This window comes from Strigops habroptila, chromosome 9 (genome assembly GCF_004027225.2).
Source record: "Strigops habroptila isolate Jane chromosome 9, bStrHab1.2.pri, whole genome shotgun sequence".
NCBI classification, from domain to species: Eukaryota; Metazoa; Chordata; class Aves; order Psittaciformes; family Psittacidae; genus Strigops; species Strigops habroptila.
The window spans coordinates 23,494,022-23,518,020 of record NC_044285.2 but is presented as its reverse complement, the minus strand read 5'-3'; the positions used below and the strand labels follow the sequence as shown (position 1 = coordinate 23,518,020).

At 50.7% G+C, this 23,999-nt stretch overlaps 3 protein-coding genes across 6 annotated transcripts in view; 2 read left to right on the top strand and 1 right to left on the bottom strand.

Annotated features, from left to right (window-relative positions):
• LOC115612642 (SLAIN motif-containing protein-like) overlaps positions 1-1,921 on the top strand; it is a 21,980-nt gene extending 20,059 nt beyond the window's left edge. For both annotated transcript variants that reach the window (XM_030497180.1, XM_030497182.1), the window contains one exon: positions 848-1,921. In XM_030497180.1, the coding sequence (XP_030353040.1) occupies positions 848-905 (58 nt within the window). In that variant the 3' untranslated portion in view covers positions 906-1,921. The remainder of the gene's footprint in view (positions 1-847) is intronic.
• Positions 1,894-19,361, bottom strand: VAMP7 (vesicle associated membrane protein 7). 3 transcript variants are annotated; one of them, XM_030497183.1, is made up of 8 exons: positions 19,269-19,361; positions 12,545-12,698; positions 10,696-10,753; positions 9,994-10,131; positions 7,465-7,555; positions 6,795-6,862; positions 5,625-5,717; positions 1,894-5,362 (listed from the first exon to the last, which is right to left on the bottom strand). In XM_030497183.1, the coding sequence occupies exons 2-8, from the start codon at positions 12,688-12,690 to the stop codon at positions 5,294-5,296; spliced, it is 663 nt and encodes a 220-aa protein (XP_030353043.1). In that variant the 5' UTR covers positions 12,691-12,698; positions 19,269-19,361; the 3' UTR covers positions 1,894-5,293. The 3 variants fall into 3 exon arrangements, with proteins under 3 accessions (XP_030353043.1, XP_030353045.1, XP_030353044.1); XM_030497185.1 differs by lacking the exon at positions 19,269-19,361 and adding an exon at positions 17,427-17,585; XM_030497184.1 differs by lacking the exon at positions 19,269-19,361 and adding an exon at positions 14,856-15,132.
• On the top strand, positions 18,912-23,999 carry LOC115612644 (DNA-directed RNA polymerases I and III subunit RPAC2-like). Its single transcript, XM_030497186.1, has 5 exons — positions 18,912-19,458; positions 20,742-20,839; positions 22,448-22,524; positions 23,389-23,471; positions 23,800-23,999. Exons 1-5 carry the CDS (start codon positions 19,420-19,422, stop codon positions 23,845-23,847), a joined length of 345 nt encoding a protein of 114 aa, XP_030353046.1. The 5' UTR covers positions 18,912-19,419; the 3' UTR covers positions 23,848-23,999.

The window sequence follows — 23,999 nt, the reverse complement described above, 5'->3', positions numbered from 1 at the left end:
GAATCTGAACTGATTTAGGGGCCACACCTTAATCCACAAAGATGCAGCAGGGGTTTGGACTTTGCTTTTTTTGACATTTATTTCTGGCTTTTACAATTAGCTTCCTAAATACTTACACTGTGGATACCTGAAGTCTGTAGATTGTCTGAAGCAGCAGCTGTTTAGTTAGAACATATTAAATCTCTTTAAAGAATAAGGCCTCCAAGACAGGTTAACATGTACCTGCCCGATTGCTCTGTGCACTGGAGCAACGCATGTGCTCATCCCATCATCCTGAGGCATCCGCTGTGCTTCCCTCTGTGCTAAATTGCCAAAAGCTGGGTTTTTACAGCTCTTTATGGTACAGTTGTAGCATAAACTTTTATGATTAAGAGAAATGAAGTTGATTTGGTATCGGGCTCATACACAGTAAGTGCTTGTTGATTTTTAACGTCCCATTGCAGCCTTCAATTGAAATGTATCTAATTAAAAACTCTCATCTAAGTATTAATTTAAAATCAGTGTCTTATTTTGCAGTACACAACAAAACCCGGTTATTTTTCAGGTGTTCAGTCATATTTGCAGGGAAAATATTTCTCCTGGATTCAGTCGCAGGAAAAACCTACAACCGTGTTAACAGCAGAGCAGGATGAACATCATTTAATGTCCCTGCACTGCCTGGAATTGCTGCTGCTGTGTCTGTTCCGTGGCACATGTGAGGCTGCAGCCATTTGCGCAAGGCAGGCAGATGTTGGCATCAATAGATGTAAAGTCTCAAACAAACATTCCCTGTGCTCAGCAGGTTTCTGGGATCTTCCTTCTTGCAGCTGTTTGTTAGTGACTTTTTCCTGTTTGTCTCTCAACCCAGGTTTCTACAGGCAGCACAGACCACGGAGGACGATTCCTGGAAGGATGGGTGCTACTGACAACCCAACACCCCTGTGAAGCAGACCCCAGCTGGCTGGGCATGCAATGGAACTCGAGAGACCCATCCCATTGCAGACTGATGTATATAGCTCCTCTTCTCTTGCCACAGACTGTCCTCACCATGTCACCTGCCAAGAGCCCGACCTCGCAGCAGTGGAACAGACAACTCCTTTGCTGCGTTTCCACTGCTCTAAACGTTACTGCAACACGAGTCTTCACAGGAAGACTGAAAATAGCCTTATCTCCTTCAAACCTCCACTGCAGCCCTCTGGGACCTGCGCTGGAGGGTGCTGGCTTCAGCAGGCTGCTGAGGGTCCGGGGCGCAGCTTGGAGCTGTCGCTGTGGTGTTCCACAGCAGCAGCTCGGGGAGACTAGAACTAGTTATAGAGATGTTAGAAGTGACTTTTTAAACTCAACCTCGTGTTCTCTCGACTCTGTCTGAAACTCAACTGTTTTTTGGTTTGACTTTTTTTTTTTTACTTCTGTATAGAATGTGTTCCTGCTCCTTTTTATTGTTTGTTCTAGAAGACAAAGCAGGTTTTTATAACTGTAGTAACACTTCAGGCTGTTGTGGTCAACGTGTGTCACCGTTCACAAGTGAAGGAGCAGTACACAATATTTGTGTGGGTTTGTGAACAGGCAGGTGCAGGGACAGGGGCTGCTATTTAAAACCTGCTGTTCAGCAGCATCTTAACTCAGATGAAAAGTTAAATACCAGTTAAAAGTGAACTTTTTAACAATGACCCTCCCTGCCTGATCTGACTTGAAGTGTTCCCTCTACCACCCAGCTCCCAACTGCCCTGGGTTTTGTAGCAGAGTTTTCTACTGTCTCTTTGGTTATGAAGGATTCTGTTCCAGTGTCCTCTTCCTCAGCAAGTGCTGGATGCTCTGAATACAGTCTTAGTACAGAAAATATGCACTGATAGCAATGTTCTCCCTGCCATCAATGTGATTTTGATAGTGTAGTTTAATAAAATGTTATGGTGCTGAAATAGATCTGCTTTATTCAAACTGAGCCTGACTATGGACTGGTTTTGTGCTAGGAATGAGCAGCAGCTCCCAGCCTGCGGGAGTTGGCTTCTGCACTTCACCTCTAGCACTCTGCATAGGTAAATAGGGCTCAGAGAGTCTCATGTGGTGCAAGTGCTGATATTTACCTTTAAGCTCCTTGGATTTCATCAGGAAAAGGAAAACTCCATTCACAGCCCTCACTCAGTTCATGGCTTTCTTAGAAAAACATCTACAAGTAGCCCAAGCACAACAAAATACAGGAACCAACACTTGCAAAGAGGAAGCTTTACAGCAGCTCATTCTCAGAGCACAAACCCCTCCTTGCCCCATGAGTGTGTCACAGACAACTCTCTTTACACAAATAGGCCTCTCTCTACTCCCTGATGAAGCTTTGCAGGTTTACAACACTGCCCTGTTTACGCTTTTTTATGGAGAAGGTTCTTTTCCAGGACCTGGCCTGGTGGTAAAGCTGGAACCTGGATCATATAGAACTTACTTATTTACCTTCTCCCTGTACAGAACAAAGAGCAGCAGATCTGAGAGGTTTTATCTATTGAGTTCTCTTCTGTCTTACCTTTGGGCTACAGCCCCCAGTAAAGAGCACGCCAGCATTTCCCTGCAGGCTCCTGAGTCAGGACAACTCCTCCTATTTGATGGCCACTGAACATCTATTTAATGCTAGATAAAGAACAAAACCTTTCTGGAGGAGTGCAGCGTTTAACTTAAGGTTATCTCACAGCTGAAGTGCATCAGGCTGTGACACTGCTGCTGTGAAGAACCAAGGAACTGATATCTACGGCAATACAGACTCTGTTACACGTTTCTAGACAGACCAGAGGCTTAAGAGAAGCAGCAAAGAGGTGACCAGGGCCTCATTCTGCCTGAATTCATGGGCACTTTAAATGCAAATCCCATACGCCCAGCACCCGAAGGGCTGTCCCACTTCAGGATGGGGCCATCACCACAGATCAGGGACATTAAGCACAAACCCGAACTCTATAAGATATTAAAGTCTCATTAGGGCAATGGTTAAGTTTTATCCTTTAATTTTTCTAAGCTGTTCTCACACCAAGTGTGTTCCTTCAGGTATTTACATTGTGTCCTCCCCAGCCTCAGCCTGGGGCACTCACACATGCCCCAAGCTCACAACATGGAGAAGTGGCTTCTTTCCACCACCAGACATGAGCCCCTGTCAGGTCAGGACAGGCTCAGGAACCTGCATCAACACAAGTCAGAATCCCTCCAGCACAGGGAGGTTTTCACGGCCATCACAAAACCACTTCACAGCCAGACTTGCCCCTGTGACCCCCCCAGGCAGCCCCATGGGTGACACCGGGCTGGAACTGCAGGTGACGCACCCCCCCGGTACTCACTGGTTACACAGAGTAGTCCCTACGCTCAGTGCTACACCCGCCTTTCACAAAACTAAGGAAATCTGCTTTCTGTACAGGAATTTTATTTAAACCAAGTTACTTTTGATTTTACACTAATGCCTTGGTGCATCCTTTAAAAGGAAAGGAAGGATTTGCTTTAAAAAGTATTTGTACAGAAGACAACAGATCATAGAAATGAACACGGGAACATCAATAACCCCTAGAACATGCAGAGCCCACGCTGAGCTGCGGCGGGCGGCAGGAGGAAGGAAATCTCTCTCTAAGCTTCACATTTGACTCAGTTACAGGAACAGACCCCAGTGCGGAGCAGAACCACCGGCACTTCCTGGGCATGGAGACCTGATAACCCTCAGCCAGGTTTCAGCCTCATAGAAGGTAAATCCCATGTTACGTGTACAAGCCGATAGGAGAACTCTCCTGGAGAGCTCCCCGCTCAGTGTGACAGGCCTCAAGGCAGCAGTTCCTCCTCATCGTCACCCTGCCTGTGGCCAGCCTGTGTTGCAGGGCACCAGGAACTCATGGCACCCACCCAGGGCTCAAGCTTCGTCACCAAACTGAGCTTTCCCTTCCCCACCTCAACAGCTTCCTCCCATCCCGAGAAGCCACTTCCCTGGGCTAGAAAGATACAGCTTCCTGCACCACCCATCTGATGCTTCTATGAGCTTTCAGTTCTATTCCCCTGTGAGACCCAAGCCCTCAGCCTCTGCAGCCTTCACCCAGGCAACAGCAGCTTTGGTCAGCTGGGCTGGGCCCCATGACTTGAGGGCTGACTGGGACAGAAATGCAATGCTCACAGCTGCCAACATCTGGCAGAGCATCCTCTGGCCCCTGACAGTAGCACAGCAGCAGCGTACCTGGCCTGACATTTGGTTATTAGCCGTGGGTTTAGGTTTATTTTCTTGTCAGAGGAATACACGTTACTACATCCTCTGACAGAGCTTTTCTTCCCTAGCCCCTAGAGAAAGTCACCATCCATCGACTCCAACTTTCCACCCTTCTCTGTCCTCACAGCGCTCACCTGCAGAGCAGAGGCACAAGCAGCACATACCTGACACCTCATCAATCAGATCAACAGATTGGCCCTCAATTTCACCTTAGTGAGGGACGTTAGTACGCATTTTAGTCCACCCTCAAAAGAACAACAGGAGAAACATGTGAGAAAGCAGATATAGATTACTGCAACCTTAACTATATGCAACCGCCTCCTTTACCGTATCGGTTTAGCGCACATTAGGGGGGGGAGATGAGGAAGAGGTGAGGATGAAGAGGATGAAGAGGCAGCCATTGCCATTTGGAAATGCTGAGGTGACCCAACACCCTCTCCTACCACCTGCACAAAGACCTCCAGGAAAAGGGAGGCTCCACACAGCGGCAGCACCCACATCCTGCAGTGCCCAAAGCTGTTCTCATTACTCCCACCATCACCCTCACAACCTCCACGTGCTAGAACACTCCATAACCACATGAGGCCAGATGTGCAAGGAGAGGCACCTGGACCTCTGATACTTGTAGGAAGTGGGAATTCACACACCCCCTCACCTCGTCCCTGCCCCATTAGGTGAGCTCAAAACCACCCCTAGCCCCATCCTCGCAGCCGGACAGTTGCCAGCCATCCTGCTCTCCACTTGCACACTCACATGAAAGTGCAAAGCTACATGGACACGGGGTGAGCATGCACATAACCCCCCGGGGCTGGACACAGCACCCACCCAGCTGGGGAGGTTGGAGTTGGGACAGGAAAAGAAACAAATAATAATAATCCCTTCAAGTAATTTAAACCAGCCCACGCTTGAGGCTAACGCTGCACTGAAGCAGTGACCAGCTGGGCCTGTTTAGGGTGATAAGGCAAAAAAGTCTGAAGTCCTGGAGGGATGGAAGAAAGAGGAGGTGTCAGTAGTGAAAGACTCAGAGTTATCCTGCAGGTTGCTTCTCCACACTCCTGTGATTCTCATCTCCAAGTGACGAACACCAGCTGCCTCCAGTTACTTCTGCACGCAGCTCGGCCAGGCAAGGCCCCCACAGACAGCCGAGAGGATGATGTAGATGATGACCTAGGGAGAGAAAACAGCCACTTCAGACAAGAGCTACACCTCCACAGCCACAGCCCAGCGCTGCTTTGGCCTGGCACCCAACACACACGCTTGGAAAGCCCATGTTAGCAAACCCCACGCTAGCAAACCCCACTATCACCACGCTGGGTTTACAGCTGAGACCTTGCCAGGCACAGAGCTGAGAACACACCAGCGTGCTGGGGGCATGTTCCAGTAGCTGAACCTGACTTCAGAGCTAAAGGTTATTGTGCTCCATACTTACAATTGATACGATGATTATGACGATGGTAAGCTTGAGGTTCTTCATACACATGGCTCTAGCAAGGTTCCTGCTGGTAGTTTTGAAAGTGACTGACTACAAAAGAAAGTCAAACAGCTCATTCGTTCCTGAAGCTGCAGCCCAAGAACCACACACTTTTCCCAGCTACTGCCTCCCCAGTAACCCGAAGCAGCTATTCTCCTCCAGAGATCCCCAGGGGAAAGACAAAAAAGCTTCCAAAGCGCACGACGCTTTACTAGATAACATAGTGCTCTATAACTACATTAAACTGGGGGGGAGAAGAGGGTGTCAGTCTTTTCTCACTTAGAAACACCCTATGAACCTCCAGAGTCTTTTACAGACTATTTAGTACAATTCACGTTTATTGGTGGTGGGTTTTTGTTTAAATCAGCTACACCTTCCCTTTTGACACACTAGAACAACTCTACATGTTTCCAGTTTGTCTGGATCAAGCTGACTTCAGCCCAGGCTGCAAGAGAAGGTTTCATTATGATCTTTAGCTTCCCTATTGCTCCATATACAGGAGGGGCAGGTGTATATGCTCAGGACTGGAGCAATGGCCAGCAGCACAGTCCAGCATTGAGTCACCCACAACTCCAGAGCAGACACAGGGTGCCCTCATTCCCTCATGGAGCAGCAGGGCTGGGATGCAGCTTGTCAAACAGCTACGAGGAGTGGGGAGGCAAGGCACAATTTGTGTGTGACACAGGAAAGGAAGGAAGGGATCTGTAGATCTAGATCATAGAACCACAGACTGGTTTGGGGACCTTAAAGCTCCTCCAGTTCCAAGCCCCTGCCACGGGCAGGGACACCTTCCACTAGAGCAGGTTGCTCCAAGCCCCTGTGTCCAACCTGGCCTTGAACACTGCCAGGGATGGGGCAGCCACAGCTTCTCTGGGCACCCTGTGCCAGCGCCTCAGCACCCTCACAGGGAAGAGCTTCTGCCTCAGAGCTCATCTCAATCTCCCCTCTGGCAGGTTAAAGCCATTCCCCTTGGCCTGTCCCTCCAGGCCCTTGTCCAAAGTCCCTCTCCAGAGTGATGATGCTTCACTGTCTATTTAAAAGCAGCTCTAGACACTGGTCATCACCGCCACTCCTCCCTGATGATGAATTAAGACCATTCCCCTTTTCTAAGTCCTTCCCCAGACTTACCGAATCCACAAGATTCTCTGTTTTATCGATCAGCAGCTCCAGCTTCTCTCCTCTTTGTGCCACAAGGTCTGGAGAAAGAGACAAAAATCCAAAGCTGCAGGTAGAATCCCAGAAAAAACACTGCATTCCACACCCCGGCTCCGCTGCCATCCTGGACCTCGTGGCAGTGGCTTATTGGACATCAAGTACTTCCAAGCCTTTCAGAGACTGCCAGGCAGGAGCACTTAAGGAGCAGTTTCACAGCACACAGGCTACGTTTAGGGACTGACCTCACTCAATTTTGGTCAGTTCCAGACCTAACCCTCTGTTTTAAGTGGTCAGACTTGTTAAAACCCAAACCAGAGTCTGAGACACACACACACACACACGATATGGAAGCTACCAAGGAGCACTTTCCTCTGAGCAGCTGCAGGAAAGCCTCCTGACAAGCAGCCCAAATCCAGACCACGCTTCACCCCACCACAACCTGTGCAAGTTCATCTCAGTGCGCTCCTCACACCCATGGGCCACCCTCTACCATGTGCGAGGCAAGTAACAGAGCAAACTCCAGGCTCCCCCAGCCCCTTCTTCATCTATTCACTCTGCCAAGAGAGGCCACCCCACATCAGCTACACTCTGGTAACTCCCTGCGGGGATCCCGGGAATGCCGGCTGCTGAGGGAAGCGGGTACCTATGTTTCGAACCATGATTCCTTTGAGTTCATCAATCTGAGCTTGTGTCTCCGCCACCTGGTCAGTGCTCTTGGTCTCCGAGTGGTATTTCTGGAACAAAGGAGGAGGCAGTGAGTGCAGGGACCCTCAGCCCTGCAGTGCCGTGTTCCCGGGCACCGCAGGACAGCACAGACAAGGATGAGAGGTTTCAAGTTATATCAGAGACATAATCATCAGTTATAGCACCGAATGCAACAGCTCCTTCAAACCTTCTCCTTGTTTTTCAGGCAAAGGTTCAGGACTGGCCTGTCAGCAAAGCTGCTCACTGGTTGTACTGGAAGTGCAGCCTCCCTCTGTGGTGTTACCTGCGTGCTAAACTTGAGTTCTGACCTGCCTTGATCTCCTCCTCCAGCCTCAGCCTCACACCAAACTCCTGCAGCCACAGAAATCACCTGTAACAGTCCTGCTCTTGCACTACATGCAGTGTTTGATCAGTAGGGCTCTGGCCTCAGCAGGCTTTAGAGCCATTTGAGGGAGAGCTTTCTGACACCACCTGTATAGTTCCAATCTCCACATATCAGAGCCTGGTGGAGAACTCCTCACTCCAGATAGGAATTAAGCTGATTTATTATGCACAATGCCATGCTGACATTACCATTCATAGCTTTCTATCTGCTGCATAAGCCAAAGACCAGTTTCTGCAGAGAACTATGTGCAGGTCTGTGCTCCTCATGGCCTCGGGTAGTGACCGAGGGCACATCACAAACAGCTCCTCACAAACTCCAATAGAGGCAGCGACAGCGCAAATCCTCACCTCACCTTCACCCACCTCAGTGTCCTGGCTTCACCCTGCACCTCAACATGCAGCTATTGCTGCTGCAGAGGGTTATAAAGCTCGCCCAGTGTTTACATTTACAGGCAGGAGCCATGCTGATGGCTTACCAGCAAAGGACCTCTCCTCCTGCACTGCAAGATCACCAAACTGGGCGCTATCAGTAGATCAGCAGGGAAAAAGCCAAGCCCTTCATGGAGAACAGCACAAGCACTAACCAGCCACAGCAGACTGAGAACCTCCTGCACCACCAGGTGTAGCTGCCCCAGGTACTGACTGTGTACAAGCTCTGAAGCCCAATATTCCACGGACATTTTATCTTTAATTCAAAGGAGGTCTCAAAACCAAACCCAAAAGCAAAAGAAACCTCACCCCAAGCCAACACTGCTCAGGTTATGAAGTTGTCTGCAGTCAATTAGGGAATCTTAAGAGTCTTCAGCACAAGACTGAAACCACTTTCCTTGTAGCCTGAGGTTCTGTGCACTATTAAGACTATTGATCAGGACTCACAGGGCAGTCATTCATCCCTTCTATGTTTTCCATCTGCCTTGATTAATTTAATTTGAAATTCCATCTAGCAGCAGGTCTGTGCTTTCCCCAGGCCTGTTTTCCTTGCTGGTGCTGGAAGCTCACCTCTGCAGACCAGAACCAGGGAGGGTGGGAAGTGCAGCATTCCCACAACATTAACAGCTCCTATTTTAAGAGCAGCCCAACCCCACACCTGGAGCATCTGCTCCCTGCTTTTCTTCCTGCTCTCCCTCACAAAACCCCCTGTGCAGCAGGGCAAGGTGTCTGCAGGGCAGGGTCACACATCACGTCAATGCTGTGTAAGACAAAGTGCTCTAGGAGATGCACTGCTTTGTGCCAGGGCTCTGTCCCACAGCCCTTCATACGCCCAGCACCTACCCAGACCCCACTGACATGGGCTTCATCTTCACTCCTGGCTGGAATCATACCAGTGGAGTGACCTGTCTTGCAAAGCCTACAGTGCCTAGTTCCAGACTTGGAATCCAGCATCAGCATCATCCTGAACACACCATGGCCTCAGTTGAAAAGGACAAGTTGAGGGTAAAGCAGATACTCCCCTTACTTTTGTAACACCCTCACACTTTGAATCTTGAGGTTGGAAGGGTGCAAGGAAAATCCCAACTCAGGGAACATGGGAGGTTTCACAAGCTGTTTATCCTGCTCTTTAACCTTCTGCCTATCCTGGGAATGGAAATCCTTGGAGCCTCTGTGCAAGCCAGCTGGAGAGCCTATCCTGGTTCTGTGTACAGCCCTTGCCTGTAACCCAAGCCCAATTTTCTTTCCTCCTGAAAAGGACACAGTGCCAGAAGCAAATACCCTGTCACACTGTGCAGTAAAGGTGAGAGAAGTGAGAGCAGTTCAGGATTACCAGGTACTCAAGCTCTGAACTTTGGTTTAACAGAAACTGTTTGTCCTGCTCTTAGAGACATCAGCTTGCACTGGATGGTCAACTGGAACTAGGTTGGTTCCAAATGCTACCATTAAGATCTAGTTTCCAGTGCAGTGACCAGCTAATGCCCATTAAAACCCATTTTTACCACCAAAGCACCCCAGAAGCAGGGTAAGAGTGAACAGCCAGCTCCCCAGCTTTAAACCCAGGCTCAACACGGTGCTTCAGCTCCAAGGGAGCAAACACAAGGAGGATTTCTGGGGAGAAGTTTGGGAAACTCCATTTAGCAACAGATCTCACCAGCTGTGCAGCCAAGACGCTGGAGAACTCGCTGTTCATTGCATAGGGAAGGGCTGTCTGTGCTCTCGAGCCATACGTGGTCTGAAACCTCTTCTTGATTTCATTCAGGAAGTTGAAGGCTCTGGATCGTTCGAAGTCCTGCAAAGAAGAAAGGAGACCGCATCCAGAGCTGTGTCAAGGAATAACAAAGTACATGGGGCAGGTAGAGAAATTGTAATTATCAGTTCATGCTGCACGTAACATGATGGGATCTGACTGGTTATCCTGGGATTCAGCAGCAGCCAGATTCCAGTCTTAGCCTCCTGGATGTGGGATGGCAGCAGACTTTACTGGGGAATCCATAGTTCTAATTCTGTGCCTGGTACCTTCTTTCAGTGAGGGAGAAGGTTTTGCTACAACACTTCCAATTTCACTGACAATTCAAGGCTCTGCATCTAGACTCTACTGCACTGAGGCTGCTAAGACACAAACGAGGCAAAAGCAAGAACTTCACCTCAAAACTAACCATTCACATGCATTTCAGTTCCAGGCTTACACTTCAAGGCTGTAAGTGATGTGAGTGGGAACATAAGCAGCAGCTCCAATGGAAAAAAGGCACCTCAGATTAGCACCCACTATTGAATTTCTTTGACATATAAATAGAAGAAAAGCCAAAACCTGCAAAGAGCCTGTCTGGGCAATAGCTGTAACCAAAATACTTACATCATCTGTGATGCAGAGGTATATAATCCTGTCTTGGCAGATGTAGTGAAACAGGTAACTGCAGAGAAGAGGAAAAAAAAGGTCATTTGGAGCTGCCACAGGACTAATCTTCCAGAAGACACTTCTGCCTGCAGGGCCCTTGAGGGCTGGAGGAGGAGAGCAGCAAATTCCACTTACTCTACAGGAACTCTCACAGGTGCCAACATATGCCAGCCCTCTTTGTTCAGGTAAATGTTTCCACTCCTATAAGCTACAGGGAATTAGAGACCACCTACGTGTTAGAGGATCACTGGCCTCAGGTGCTGCACAGCACTCCACGCTTAGCAATAATGCTGTGGGGCATTTAGTTGCCAAACAACTTCAGGTCCATGTCCTTCCAGCTACTTCCTTGTAAAAACAAAACCTTGACAGGATACCCAGGGGTAAGATTTCTGTCTAATCCTAATCAGTGTGCACAGAAGCATCCATTCACCAGCTCACATGTGACAAGAGCTGCAGTTACCTGGGGTGACCAGGAAGATAACCCCTTAGCGAGCCTCCATGGCACAGTGACTTGCTTCTGTAGCCTGGTTTGTGTGACCACCAGCTTGTGCTATTTGGTTTTCCAATACCACAAAGGCTAATGGACAAAGCAACCCCAGCAGAAAGTGAATTAGAACAGTAATCAGGCTAAGCAGGCTTGAATCCATCGCCCAGGTTAACCATTCATGTAAAGATGTGGTGCTGAGCAAACACAGACTTTAGTTAAAGCAATCCTCAGCATCCTGAATAACACTGCAAACCAGTTCAAAGCAGTATTACCTATTACAATTAAGCCAAGATGTTATTTTAGGCCCATACCAATCTCTAGCACAATTCAAGTTTTCATCTCTAAAAACACACTATGGTGCTCCTCAAACTCAGCTTTGTAGTTGGCTGAACAGCACTCAAGGCAAAGATGAAACAAAAGAAAAGAACTACCCTAAAATGACAGTAGGAAAGATTTAGCATCTGAAGTATGTTAAACCACAGGGCAGGCAGCTTCCTCAGAAAGCTCTCCCCAGGGACTTTTAGGGCTCCCAAAACAGGGAAGAATGTGGGGAAACTACCCTGATTCTTATCTCTTGAATGCTCAGGCAGCCAGAACAGCTTTAACACAGCAGCTCGGGCAGTAGTGTGAATGCAGCCATGCTGCCCGTGCTACAAACAGAGCTGAAGTGGGGCCCAATGTGTCTAAACCTGCTTTCTCCAAAGTCTGTTCTTTAGTTTGCACACCAGCACATTGACTTACCTACTACACATATGCAGAGGGTCAGCACAGCCTCAGGTGTTGTAACATTTAATCCCTCCATTCTATCAGCACTGACCCAGGCCTGTTCAGAGCTCTGTGCAAGCCTGGGAAGAATCCTTCCATCCCACAGACTGGACCTGTGGTAGCTCAGGATGACCTGTGGAGTCTGTCAGCACAACTTATCTTAAAGCAACCAGGAGCCACAAGTGATCCAGCTGAGAAGGGTGATGTTCTTACCTAAAGCCATGTCCTAGCCTCAGCAAAGCCAGCAAAAGACTCCCCAGGCCAAACTCCAGACTCCAGCAGTTTAACTTCCACAGCTGAGCACCCTCCAACTCGCTCTGGAGTTGCATAAAAGTAGATAACTGGGTTTGTATCAACTGTCTTGGTACTTACTGCTTAAGCTAAATTCAAATCCTGGTTACGCTGCAAAGTGTTTGGGAAAAAAAGCAGCTGTTGAGCTGACAGCACATTCTATGGGCACACAAACACATCCAAATCTGGCTACATTCCATTTATTCCAGTCCTCGTGCACATTCACCAGCCTCTCCCCATAGCCAGCAGAGCAGCATTACTCACTTCCCATGTGAATAGGTCAGTTTGTTGTTTTCAGAAGGTATTTTTGCCAGGATCTGCTCCGTCACCTCCAGGAAGTTCCCTCCACACCAGGCATGTTTGGCAAGGATGGTTGTGCCCCTCGCCACAACAGCGAACAGGATAGCCATGGCTTCACCTGGAACAGAACACTGCAAGGATCAGACTCGTGTTCTGCCAAAGGAAGCAGCATCATCTTAACAGCACTCACTGAGCCCTCAACAGGAGGGAGGCAGAAGCTTGTTCAGTGCTTTGACAGGATGCCATTATCAGAAAGCTTCTCCCATTTCCTTTTAGGTTCTGTTCAGAACACCACCAAGGCTACAACAACCTCTAGAGGATTCTTCTCACTGCAGCTCCCTGGCGTCCTACAGTCAGAGGCCCCATAACGAATTCTACCTACCTTGGTTCCACTCAGATTTCCAGTTATGATGAGTACATTTCTTTGCTCTTTACCTGACCCTAAAGTTTTTTCTTGCTTGTTGAGGAAAACAAGGTTGAGAAAACTGCCTGCAGCCAGCGAGCTCCAGTTCAGAAAGGAAGTCACAGCCTCACAGCTACACTAACAGCAGCTCATTATACCTACCAGCCCCCATCCCTAACACATGACTGCTCAGGGGTGAGGCCTGGGCTTTGATTGCTATCAAATTCAAGTAGAAAAAAGCCTGCCACTGTGTGGAGTCACCCCACACACATCCTCTTTTCATGGTCTGGGGACACTCACTGGGTGCCTGTTGTCTCCAGACTGCTGTAAAAGCACTTGACCTTGTCTCAAAGCACTACAGCACCATTGCAAGCTGATTATCCTCAGCCACACACCAGTTCTAAAGCCAACATCCCTGCAGATGTATCGAACCAGGCAGGTTACAGCGTGCAAGTGTTTGAGGGCCAGCCTTCTGTGAAGTCTCCAGAGCTGGAAGAAGATGTCTGCTGTCATATAACGGGACACAATCAGCCCAAGTATCATCCCGTTAATCTGCTGTCAGAGCCAAGACTTAACATGTGAAACCACATGCCAGACCACAGCTGTGACATCTGCTCAGCTGATCCAGTACCTCCATAAGCCTCTTTTCTGCTTAGGAAAGACTTAGGAAGACTTTTGACCCTGCAAAACCCCCAAAAATCTTATTTTTCACTTTGCATTTGTCCGCCTTCATGTTGCCTGCCTTGGTTTGTGTCTAGAACCCTCTCTTGTGGCTGGAAAGCTCACACCCCTATGTCAATACAACCATATACAACTGAGGCATTCAGACCCAGCACTGCTGAAGGGAGCAGAAGGCAAAGGGTGAGTCTGACAAAAGGCCACAGCAAGCAAAGCAGGAAGCAGAACAGTGAGAGGACTTGAAGGACACTGCTCTGGAGCAGAGCACCCAGCCAAGTGCGCTCTAGAAAGCTTGAGAGGGGTCACAGTGCCAGCAAAGGGGAAGGGAGAACGTGCCAGATGAAGCCTCACACAGTGTACATGTGAGTTCCCAGACAAGCGAATTCTCCTTTGCTCGTCTTGACCAGGAACACAACCAAAGGGCACCACCAACTGAAGGGGGAGGAAGCCCCAGAGCACTCAGCAGCAGCTTGCCCAAACAGATCTACTGCTTTCACTTCCTCCTGGGCTAAAGCTGCCTCTCCTCTGACAGACACATGCCCCTTCCCTCTGCCAAGGGCACAGGGAAGCCCCTTGTGCTGCTCTGCACCACTTGCTGCTTCTTCATCTTGATCTGTTGTCAGAACAAAGGCAACTTGTTGCATTGCTGCTCTGAGATAGCAACTTCCCTTGTCCTCACTCACCATGTCCACGGGTTCCCACATTGCTTGTTTCCCACCCACCACTCCCACCTGGGTGCCAGCCTCATCTGGACATGGCTCTGGGACTTGAACAACAGGAGTTACACCCAGCTTGCACAAAATCTATTAGGAAAAAGGAAGGTGAAGAGTGCCCAAACTAACAGACCCCCTGCCCTGTCCCCCTCCCATTCTGAAGCAAGCAAGCTCCAGCTCACCTAAAAACGTGGGAACAAAGAGGTGACAAAGAGCCAGGTTTGGGTTTGTTTCCTCCCACAGTCACAGTCCCAAATTCATTTATATCTAAGAGGAGAGGATCTTTAAACACAAGGACAGGGGGTGCTTATTATGGCCAATGGAACAACATCAATGTCCACCTGAAGGTGACTGTGGAAGTCACCACAAATGGAAAAGCAAGGGTACCAAGTTTTTCCTCTCACACACTTCCGAAGGAAACTCCTCAGCACAAAGACAGGAGGAAGCACACAAAGCAGAGAAGAAAGTCGTGATTACTCACTAGCTGTAACACAAAAATGAAAAGAAAGCTCAAGAGCAGGTTCCAGCAGAAGGAAGAAGGTCTTCACACCGTGTCCTCTGAGGCACGTTCCCACATGCTACTGTGGAGGAGGAGAGTTCACAGGAGTAAATGACAAGTTTATGAAGAGAAAGAATCACTATTAAATCTCACCCAAGCAGCCACTCACTGGAGCATAAGAGTTTACCACAAGTTTCTTCTGCTCTTCCACTCTTCAAGGCATCCCACTGAGCCAGGCCCACCTCAGTCTGGCTCAGTGCTGCCATGTGTAACGCCAAGAGTCACGCCACAGAAGTTCAGGGGTTTTTTATCCCCAGGGAGAAATACTATGAAGAGCAAGTAATAGCCTCAAGCAGCAAGCAGGTGGCCCACCAAGTCAGGTCCATGGTCCAGCCCCAGCCGAGGTCACAACTCTCACAGTAGTTGAGCTTTAGGGCTGCTCTTGCTCCCCACTCTGCTCTTCTACAATTAGGAGTTGCACAAAGGCAAAGTCCCAGTTGAGAGTTTCAAAACACCCTTCCAAGGCGTCCCACCATCCCTTGCAACACTTCAACTACCAAGAACCTCACGTGACAAGCGAGAGCCACATCATTTGGAAAGCTTCTTACAAGCCTGACCACAACCTTCTCCCTCCAGCACCACTGAAGCATTCTGCCACATCACATCTCACAGTGCCTGAGCTGCCCCACTAGAGAAGTCCATCTGCCTTCCAGAAAGCTGTACCCGAAGAGCTCTCGGGTTGATCACCTGCATCCACACTCGAGCTTGATTACACCCACCAGAAGACTTCAGTGGCCAACAGAGAAGTTTAGTTTCTTTCTAAGCCAGCTTTAAACTACCACATCAACCACTCACTGATGGCATTAGAGCAGGAAAAGCACTCAGATTCCAGTGAGATTTTGCTGCCTCTGACCTTACGAAAAAGCTTTCAGTGCTACAGACATGGAAGTCTGAGGGTCTCTAAGCAAGACTCCAGTACTCCAAGACTCACCTACCTCTAGTTAAACATGAGTAAGTTACTAACCACAAGTCCCCCCTCCACAGACCTGAAGAGGGCAAAAGCTCTGTTCAGCCTGCTGCTCACAGCATTGTTAAGGTGGGAGCATTTGGACCAGAAGTGGAGATTACTCGGAGTTAAAACAAAGGAATACGCAATTCCTTAGAGCCTTCCCACTGGAGCCATTACCTCCACCTGAAGAAGCTGTAACACAAGAGAAGCCAAACCAAAACCCAGACCCAAAAAGTTTACAAAGCTGAAACAAACCCAGGCCTTGGATAACTCCAGTGAAAAGCTTATCACACCAGAGAGACCAGGGCAGCGCACAGCTGATCCTGATCTTGTATGAAGTAATGATTAACAGCCATGCAAGTGCTCCTCATTTCTCCTGGTTAAAGAGACAGCAGCTCACTCCTGACACAGCTACAGGGAGAGCATAGACATTGTCCAGGCAAAAAAGTAATACCTGTGGGGGAAAAAAAAAAAAAATATATATATATATATATATAAAGCCCATTTCAACTGCCCAGTCCTTCACAAGTGACTCTCTACAAGCTCAGGCTCCCTGCATCCCACACCTCAGCTCTAATTTAGCCAGAAGATGCAAATTACACAAACTGCACTTTATACTCTTCTCTACTCACTCCACAGCGGATCTCTTCAGGTGCTGCCAACCCTCATTTTCCTAACAAATCAAAGAACCTGTGAGCATTACCACAGCACACTGATCTGCAGCAATACTAACTAAACAAGGAGGAATTGATTATACAACCATGTGCCTTCAGATCCGCCACAATAAAGTTGTCTGTGATGCTTTGGCCAGTCCAGAAATGGAACCAGACCTATGTCAGTGCATGGTACTACACCAGGGCACAGCCAGGGACACACAAACACAACTCAACCTGTTGAGCAAAATCCTCCCCTACCACACACACTGCAAGAGATCAGCAGCCTGCAAAGCACCAAGTGACCAACCTCAGAACGAGGTCCACAACCAAAGAGACACCTTAATCCCAGAGGAGCAGAACTCCAGGTTCAAACTGAGGATTACAAAGTGGTTCAGACGACTCCCAAAAGCCTCTCTTCTTTTAACAGTGGATATTCTCAGTTCTCATATTAGTGAGGCGAGAGTGAGTAGCACCACAAGGAAGGAGACACTCGCTGCACTGCAGGATCCCACAGTCCTGCCACAGCAAGGACATCAACTCACTGGATCCACAGCCCTCAGCCTTACTTCTGAGACAGAATCCACATCCTTGGCAATGACACCTGCCCCCAGCTTTAAGCAGGATGGATTAAATGAAGTAAAACAGCTTGAGAAGGAGCATATTTCTCTCTGTAAGCAGCGTCTCATGCAGTCCTGTGAAACTCATGTAACACACATCTATTAACTGTTAGAGAGCATCTCTGCTCGGAAGTTAAAAGAGTCAGGAACTAAATCCATTAAAATCAACCCCTTTGTATAACCTAGAGATCACAATTGGTTTCTATCTAAACTTACAACACTGAATGGCTGGAAGTAGCCAAGACCAAACCATCCTAAAAGAAAAACTCACTCGGAGACACCAGGCAGGACTTGCACAGAAAGGCTCCAGATCAGGAGGGGAGGGGAAAGAAGCTGCACTCCACAGACACCCAGAAAACACTACGGATCCAATGAGCTCCATAAGCAGTGCCAGAAGCATCTGGCAGCTCAGGCAGACGAAGCACAAAGGTGAGTGAAGCACTGCATTTGTATGCTGATATACTCCTGGCAAGTCATGCTCTGCTGTCTGCAAGGTCGCCCATGGTACTGGAGAGAAGGGCACCAAAAAACCTGCACAACAGCCAAAACACAGGTTCAGTCTTCAACAGGACATTTAAAGCTTCACTAGGGGTGGCTGATGATTTTCAAGTCAGACACAAACTGACTTGTTTGTTGCTGTGACCTCACTGAAGATCTCCCATAACCCATCTGATGGTTAAGAGAGCTGGGGCAAGAACTGAGCCCAGAAACCTGCACCCCACCTCTATCAGCAGTACTGCCCCTCTTGTTCTCCACCAGGAGATTCACAGCCTGAGAGCCAGCTAGTGACAGAGGAGATCACTGCTTACATTTCCAGAAATCCTCCTTACAGAAAGCAAAGGGCATCCCATTCCCACTGGTTCCAAACATGAAATGAGCATGTTGCAACCCTGCAAGTTGCAAACTGCCCCACTGCAATAAGATCACTTCTAGTGACTCCAGCAGCAAGTAGTCCTGACTTCCCTTTAACCTTCCCCTGGCATTGCAATAAGTTATTATGTCTTTAAAGGATATTCCAACACTGAGCCCTGAAGTTTATTTGCTCATTTTAAGCCTGAGAAGCACAACATTCATAGAATCCCAAACTGGTTTTTGTTGCAAAGGACCTTAAAGCTCATCCATTTCCACCCCCCTGCCACAGGCAGGGACACCTTCCACTAGAGCAGGTTGCTCCAAGCCCCTGTGTCCAACCTGGCCTTGAACACTGCCAGGGATGGGGCAGTCACAGCTTCTCTGGGCACCCTGTGCCAGCGCCTCAGCACCCTCACAGAGAAGAACTTCTGCCTCAGAGCTCATCTCAATCTCCCCTCTGGCAGGTTAAAGCCATTCCCCCTTGTCCTGTCCCTACAGGCCCTTGTCCAAAGCCCCTCTCCAGGTTTCCTGGAGCCCCTTTAGGCACTGGAGCTGCTCTAAGGTCTCCCCTTCAGGAGCCTTCTCTTCTCCAGGCTGCCCCAGCCCAGCTCTCCCAGCCTGGCTCCAGAGCAGAGCTGCTCCAGCTCTCTCATCCATGTACCAAGTTAAAGTTTAGCACCCTTCCTGCCCGCAGAGCTCAGTGCAGGTACCCCCGGCTTCATCCTTTCGGACACAAACCGCAGGATCAATCCGGTTTCCGCTCCAGGCCCCTCACCCGCTCCGGCGGGCAGCGCTCCGTGTTTTGGAGAGGCGCAGGGAAACAGAAGCCGCTCCACAAGCGAGTCTCCGGGGAGGCAGCGGGTGCGGCCCCAGCACGCTGACACCCCCCGGAAGTAACCGCAGGCGGTTATCACGGTCCGGTCCCGGGAGCCCGGGCTCCGAGCTCCGCCACCCGCCGCTCCGGGGCCAACCGCATCGAGCGCAGCACCGACGGCCTTTACCCACCTCTCCCGCACCGCACTCCCTTCCTCGCACGCCAGCAGCCGCTCCCCGAGCCCCGCTGATACCGAACGAGGCCTCCGACCGCCGGCCCGGCGAGCATCCAGCCACCCCCTCCCCCCACCGCCAGGCCTCCCGGGCCCAGCCCCTCAGTCAGTGCCGGCCCCGCCGCCGCCCGAGGCGGCAGAGCTGCACGTGTGAGGGCACCAGGCGGCTCTCCCGCGGGCCCCGGTTCCCCCCCGCGGGCCCCGGCCCCGCTCACCGGCCACCGCGGCAGGAGGGGCCGCTCCCTGGGCGCCACCGCCCGCCGCACTCGGGCACCAGCCCCGCCAGCGCCGACACCGTGTCGCCGTGACGCCAGTTCCGGCAGGGACTGCGCCGCGCTGGCTGCTGGGAGCTGTAGTCCGGAGAGCATGGCGGAGGAAGATGAGAGGAAGGCGGCGCTGGAGATGGTGAGGAAGGCCGGGAGGGAGCGCGGCGCCCGGCCGAGGGGAGGGGAGGGGAGGGGAGGGGAGGGGAGGGGAAGGGAAGGGACGGGACGGGACTCGGCCGTGCTCGGCCGGCGGAGCCTCCCTGGGCTGGGCCCCTCAGCACGGGCAGGCTGAGGAGGAGTGTGCGGGCCTCGGGATAAATCGCGACAGTGAGGGTAGATCTAAGGGAAGGGGAACCTTGAAGCTCACCCAGCCCCTGCCACGGGCAGGGACACCTTCCACTAGAGCAGGTTGCTCCAAGCCCCTGTGTCCAACCTGGCCTTGAACACTGCCAGGGATGGGGCAGCCACAGCTTCTCTGGGCACCCTGTGCCAGCGCCTCAGCACCCTCCCAGGGAAGAGCTTCTGCCTCAGAGCTCAGCTGAGTCTCCCCTCTGGCGGTATTGCCCAGCACTGCGTAACGTCAGGCCTTGGGTGGCTTTGCCAGCAGCGGCTTTGTCTCCTCTCCTTCACCCCATCCATTCAGGCCGCTGAGTCCCGCTCCAGAGCCGCTGCGGCAGCAGAAGGCACTAGATGGCACTGCCCTGCAGGAAAAGTGCTGTGGGCTCCCCGCGGGCACTTCACTAAGTCCCAGCGACCGGGAGAGCGGGCACAGGACCATCGGGCGCTCCCTGTCCCTGTCTGTCTGTGGGAATTGGGCAGAGCTGAGCTCCAGGACAGCCAGGCAGGAGGAAAGTGCTCTCCCACACTAGGGGCTGGCTGCTGGCCTCGGGGGTTCATTACATGTGGGCTCAGCAGCCCGAGGCTCGCCAGGGGCTTCCCAAGTGTGTGAATTTGAGCTTACAGTTGGCTTTGAGGTGCGATAAGCTTTCCCTGCTGACAGGCAGCACGCCTCCCTGGGGAGGTTTTGACTGTCCCTCTCATTGCTGTCTAGCCCTGGGCTGGTGGCAGGACCCGGAATCACACCAACCTGAACAGTCACTCCCAGCTTTTTGCCACCATGGCTCCTGAAGGTGCAGCTTGCTTTGGGCTCCTCTTCTCTCCTGTGAGGAGCAAGGGTGCACAGGCACTGTGATAACCGGGGAGAGGTTTCTCTGAGGTCGATAATTTTGCCACCTTCCCTCCTCTGTGAAGTTGCTTGTGGTCACACTCCAGCACTTGAGACATGAGCCACAGCGATGGCCCAGCCAGAGCTACTGGTCCTCCCAGTTCCTGTGGGGAAGCTGAGCACAACTGTTGATTTCTCACCCTGGGGCTGGTGTTCAGAGAGCCTTACAGCACCTCTTCTCTCCCTGTTCATGGCAGGTCCAGGCAGATGGGACAGATGGAAACTGCATCACTTTTGTGTTGCACAATGAGGACCACACGCTTGGCAATGCCCTCCGATACATGGTCATGAAGAAGTAAGTGGAGTTCCCACAGCCCCTGGTACTACTGGACATTCCTCTATCTCCTGCTCTGCCCTTCTCCTTACTGAGTTGCATCTCAGTTGCTGCTGGAACAAGGCAAAACTACCTCTGTGTGTGCCTGTTGGGGTATTTATATCAGACCTGGTTCCAAAGGCTCCTTACCTACTCCCTCTCTTCACTGGATTAACTTTCTCCTTGTACTGTTAGCCCCTGAGAGCACTAATAGGCCTTGATGGATCTGAGCAGCCTCACCTGGGGCCTCCACACACACCCTGCCCCCAGGCTCAGGAGCCCCCTTTAAGCTCAGCTCAGGGCTTTCAGTCCCTCCTGAGCTAGGGTGTATGAATATGGGTCTTCAGCTCAGCCTGTACTGGGCCGTTGGATGCTGGCCCATGGGCTGACTTCCTGACCTGACATCAGCCTCTCCTCATTGTTGTACATTGTACACCTGCTTGGTGGTCATAGGTTTTGTCTGACCCTCATTACCCTCACCTGACCTGCAGATTGTCTTCCTGGCCTGGCCTCGAGCCTCTTTGACCCCCACAAACCTGCCGGGTGACCTGGACCCTTGGCTGGCCCTGGCTACACCTTTGCACCCGCCTTACTCCCTTGCTTGGGTGCTGTGGGACAGGGCTGGCCAGTGACTCCTCTGCCCTATTGGCTGGCTTACAGTTCATGCTCCCAGCTCCCCATCCCAGTGAGGGAACAGCCAGCCCTCACTGCTCTGATGGTTAGTTCCAGAGGAAATGTAATGCCTGACTTGTGACAGACTTCTGAATATCTTACGTGGCTCTGGGTGAAATGATGTGCAACTCTGTGTAAGTACAGGTGGCCAGGCAGTATCTATGTCACCTTCTGGGGCAAGTGCTGTCAGAAAGGAGGATGGGAACAGCCAGTATGAAGCAGATTGATCATCTTTGATGCTTCCATCAAGATGCATGAATTGATGCTGGAAATTAATTATCCTGCTGCCCCCATTAAAATATACAAATGGCTTCACTCTGATTTTATTGAGCTGGGGAGCACTGGGGGATTGTGAAGACTCACTTGTAAGCCTCGGAAGAATTCCAGCAGGAAGTTCAATGCAGCATCTCAAGTGACAGTTGCCTTGCAAATGTCTTGTGGATTCCTCTGATAGATCACCATGACAAGAAAAAGAGCAGCTTTCTTGTGAGGGGCTGTGCTTTCTGCTGCGTGCACAAATGTTCTACCAGTCACCTCGGCTTGTGAAGGCAGATGTCGTGCAGTCTGCAAACATCTTGTGGTGCCCTAAACCCATCTGCCTCCTTTGTCCAGCAGAAGTGCAACAGGTTTGTGTGGAGGGAGGTTTCCAAGCACCCAGGATCCCCTGTTTGAACAGGGTGCCAGCCAGGTCTTTCCCCTACAAAGCTCCAGCTGTAGCTCAGAGATAGATGGAGGCGTGTGAATAAGGTTACACGGGTAGTGTCCTTTCAGCATATCCCTCCCAAAAGACCCTCAGTCATGTTAGAAACATCCTGAGCCCTGGCAGGTCTCGGGTGGCCCAAGCCTCTGACTTCCCTGAGATTTGCTGTGGATTGGCCTGGGTTTCACTGCTGTCTTCTCCTCTCACCCCTCCTGCAGCCCTGATGTGGAGTTCTGTGGCTACTGCATCACACACCCCTCTGAAAGCAAGATCAACTTCCGGATCCAGACCAGAGGTATGGGAGGTGCATTGCTTTCATATTCAGGTCCCTTCTTTTGTGGCATCCCCTCTGCTCATGTCAGGTTTCCACCATGAGTCATTTCAATAAAGAAACCACTCTTCTCCCTCTTCTTTGCAAGCACTCTACTGTAGTGCTGGGGTAAGGTAGATCTGCTGTGTCCTGTCAGAGGTGATGGGTGCTTCATCTGCCCCTGAATCAGCAGAGGTTTTGGAAAGCCAACCCAAAGTATGCTGACATACATAGCTGCAATGAGATAATTTGCTTCTGCTTCCCCTTCTTGGCTGTCTGCCAGCTTTGGTCATCAAGCTGTGAACCAAAGCTCTCTTGAAAAGCCACATCGGTCTGTGCTGTCTTTTGACTTGCCTCCCAGAGGGGTCTGTGTTCCCCCTTGATAGGCAGCACCGACAACTCTGAGCCTCTGGCCATCACTCACTCCTCCCAGCATACCAACCCCTTCAGCTCAGTCCACTGCCCTCCATCCAGGCTCCACAGCTTTGCTGCCCCAGGAGGACGGTGTTATTTCATTCCTTCCTTATGGGACTGTTCCCTTGAGTATCTAGTTTGTGCTTGCCAACTCTGTAATTTCCTAAAAATGAGTAGTGCTGAGGCTGTTCTTGCCAAGGGCACCCCTTCCCTGGGGGGCTGCGGCAGGGTTCGGCTCTGCTCTTCCTATACTGTAGCCTGGGCCTGAGCTCAGCTCTCAGGGTGCTGAGGGTGGGCTGGTAGGAGAGAAGTGTGTGGCATGTGCCTGGTGTAAGACCTGTTCCCATCACGGGGGAACAACCACACTGCCCAGAGTGGTGAGGGAGAGGGCTATCAACCCCTTTGGAAACCACTGACCCATCTTCTTTCCCAAAGGGGCCCTTCCTGCTGTTGAGCCGTTCCGGAAAGGGCTGAACGACCTGATGGGTGTTTGCCAGCATGTGCTCAACACCTTTGAGGTGAGACCGTTCCTGAAAAGTTCAGGGAGCTTTTCTGTCTCTTGGTCTCAGAGGCGAGAGGAGGGGGCTGACAGCTGTATTGTAGCCATAAAGAACCTATAGTTGTCTCAGACCTTCTCTGCCTGACCTGTGGCATGGCCTGGCTTCCTTTTCCTTGGAGTGACTTTAAATCTCAGTCACTTCTGAAGGTACCTGGAGCTTTGTCAGAGCTGCTCAGACTACTCTGCACTGCGCAGAGGAGTCACAGCACAGAGCAGGGTGGTGGCATGGGATGTATGAGTCGCTCAGGCATATACTGGTAACATTTGTCCTTTGCTCTTGTTTGCAGAGGAGCATGAAGGAGTACAGGGCCCAGAGGGAAGAGGAGATGCAGTAGCGTTTGGGGATGGCAGCCTCCATGGACGTGTGTAACACCTGTGTGTTGAATTCCCTGTGCCAAGTATTTTTGTTTAGTTGTGTTTTTTATGACTGCTTTGATGCAAACCTGTATTTCCTCTTATAATAAAGTTTATGGAGTTTGATGTTGCA

Excerpts from the sequence above, each read along its gene's own strand:
- VAMP7 (XM_030497183.1), bottom strand. The coding sequence starts at position 12,690 with ATGGCTATCCTGTTCGCTGTTGTGGCGAGGGGCACAACCATCCTTGCC. Across the intron at positions 10,754-12,544 it reads CTGACCTATTCACATGGGAA|TTACCTGTTTCACTACATCT; the intron begins GTGAGTAATGCT and ends TCTTCTCTGCAG. Across the intron at positions 10,132-10,695 it reads ACCTCTGCATCACAGATGAT|GACTTCGAACGATCCAGAGC; the intron begins GTAAGTATTTTG and ends TCTTCTTTGCAG.
- LOC115612644 (XM_030497186.1), top strand. The coding sequence starts at position 19,420 with ATGGCGGAGGAAGATGAGAGGAAGGCGGCGCTGGAGATG. Across the intron at positions 19,459-20,741 it reads GGAAGGCGGCGCTGGAGATG|GTCCAGGCAGATGGGACAGA; the intron begins GTGAGGAAGGCC and ends TGTTCATGGCAG. Across the intron at positions 20,840-22,447 it reads CGATACATGGTCATGAAGAA|CCCTGATGTGGAGTTCTGTG; the intron begins GTAAGTGGAGTT and ends CCCCTCCTGCAG.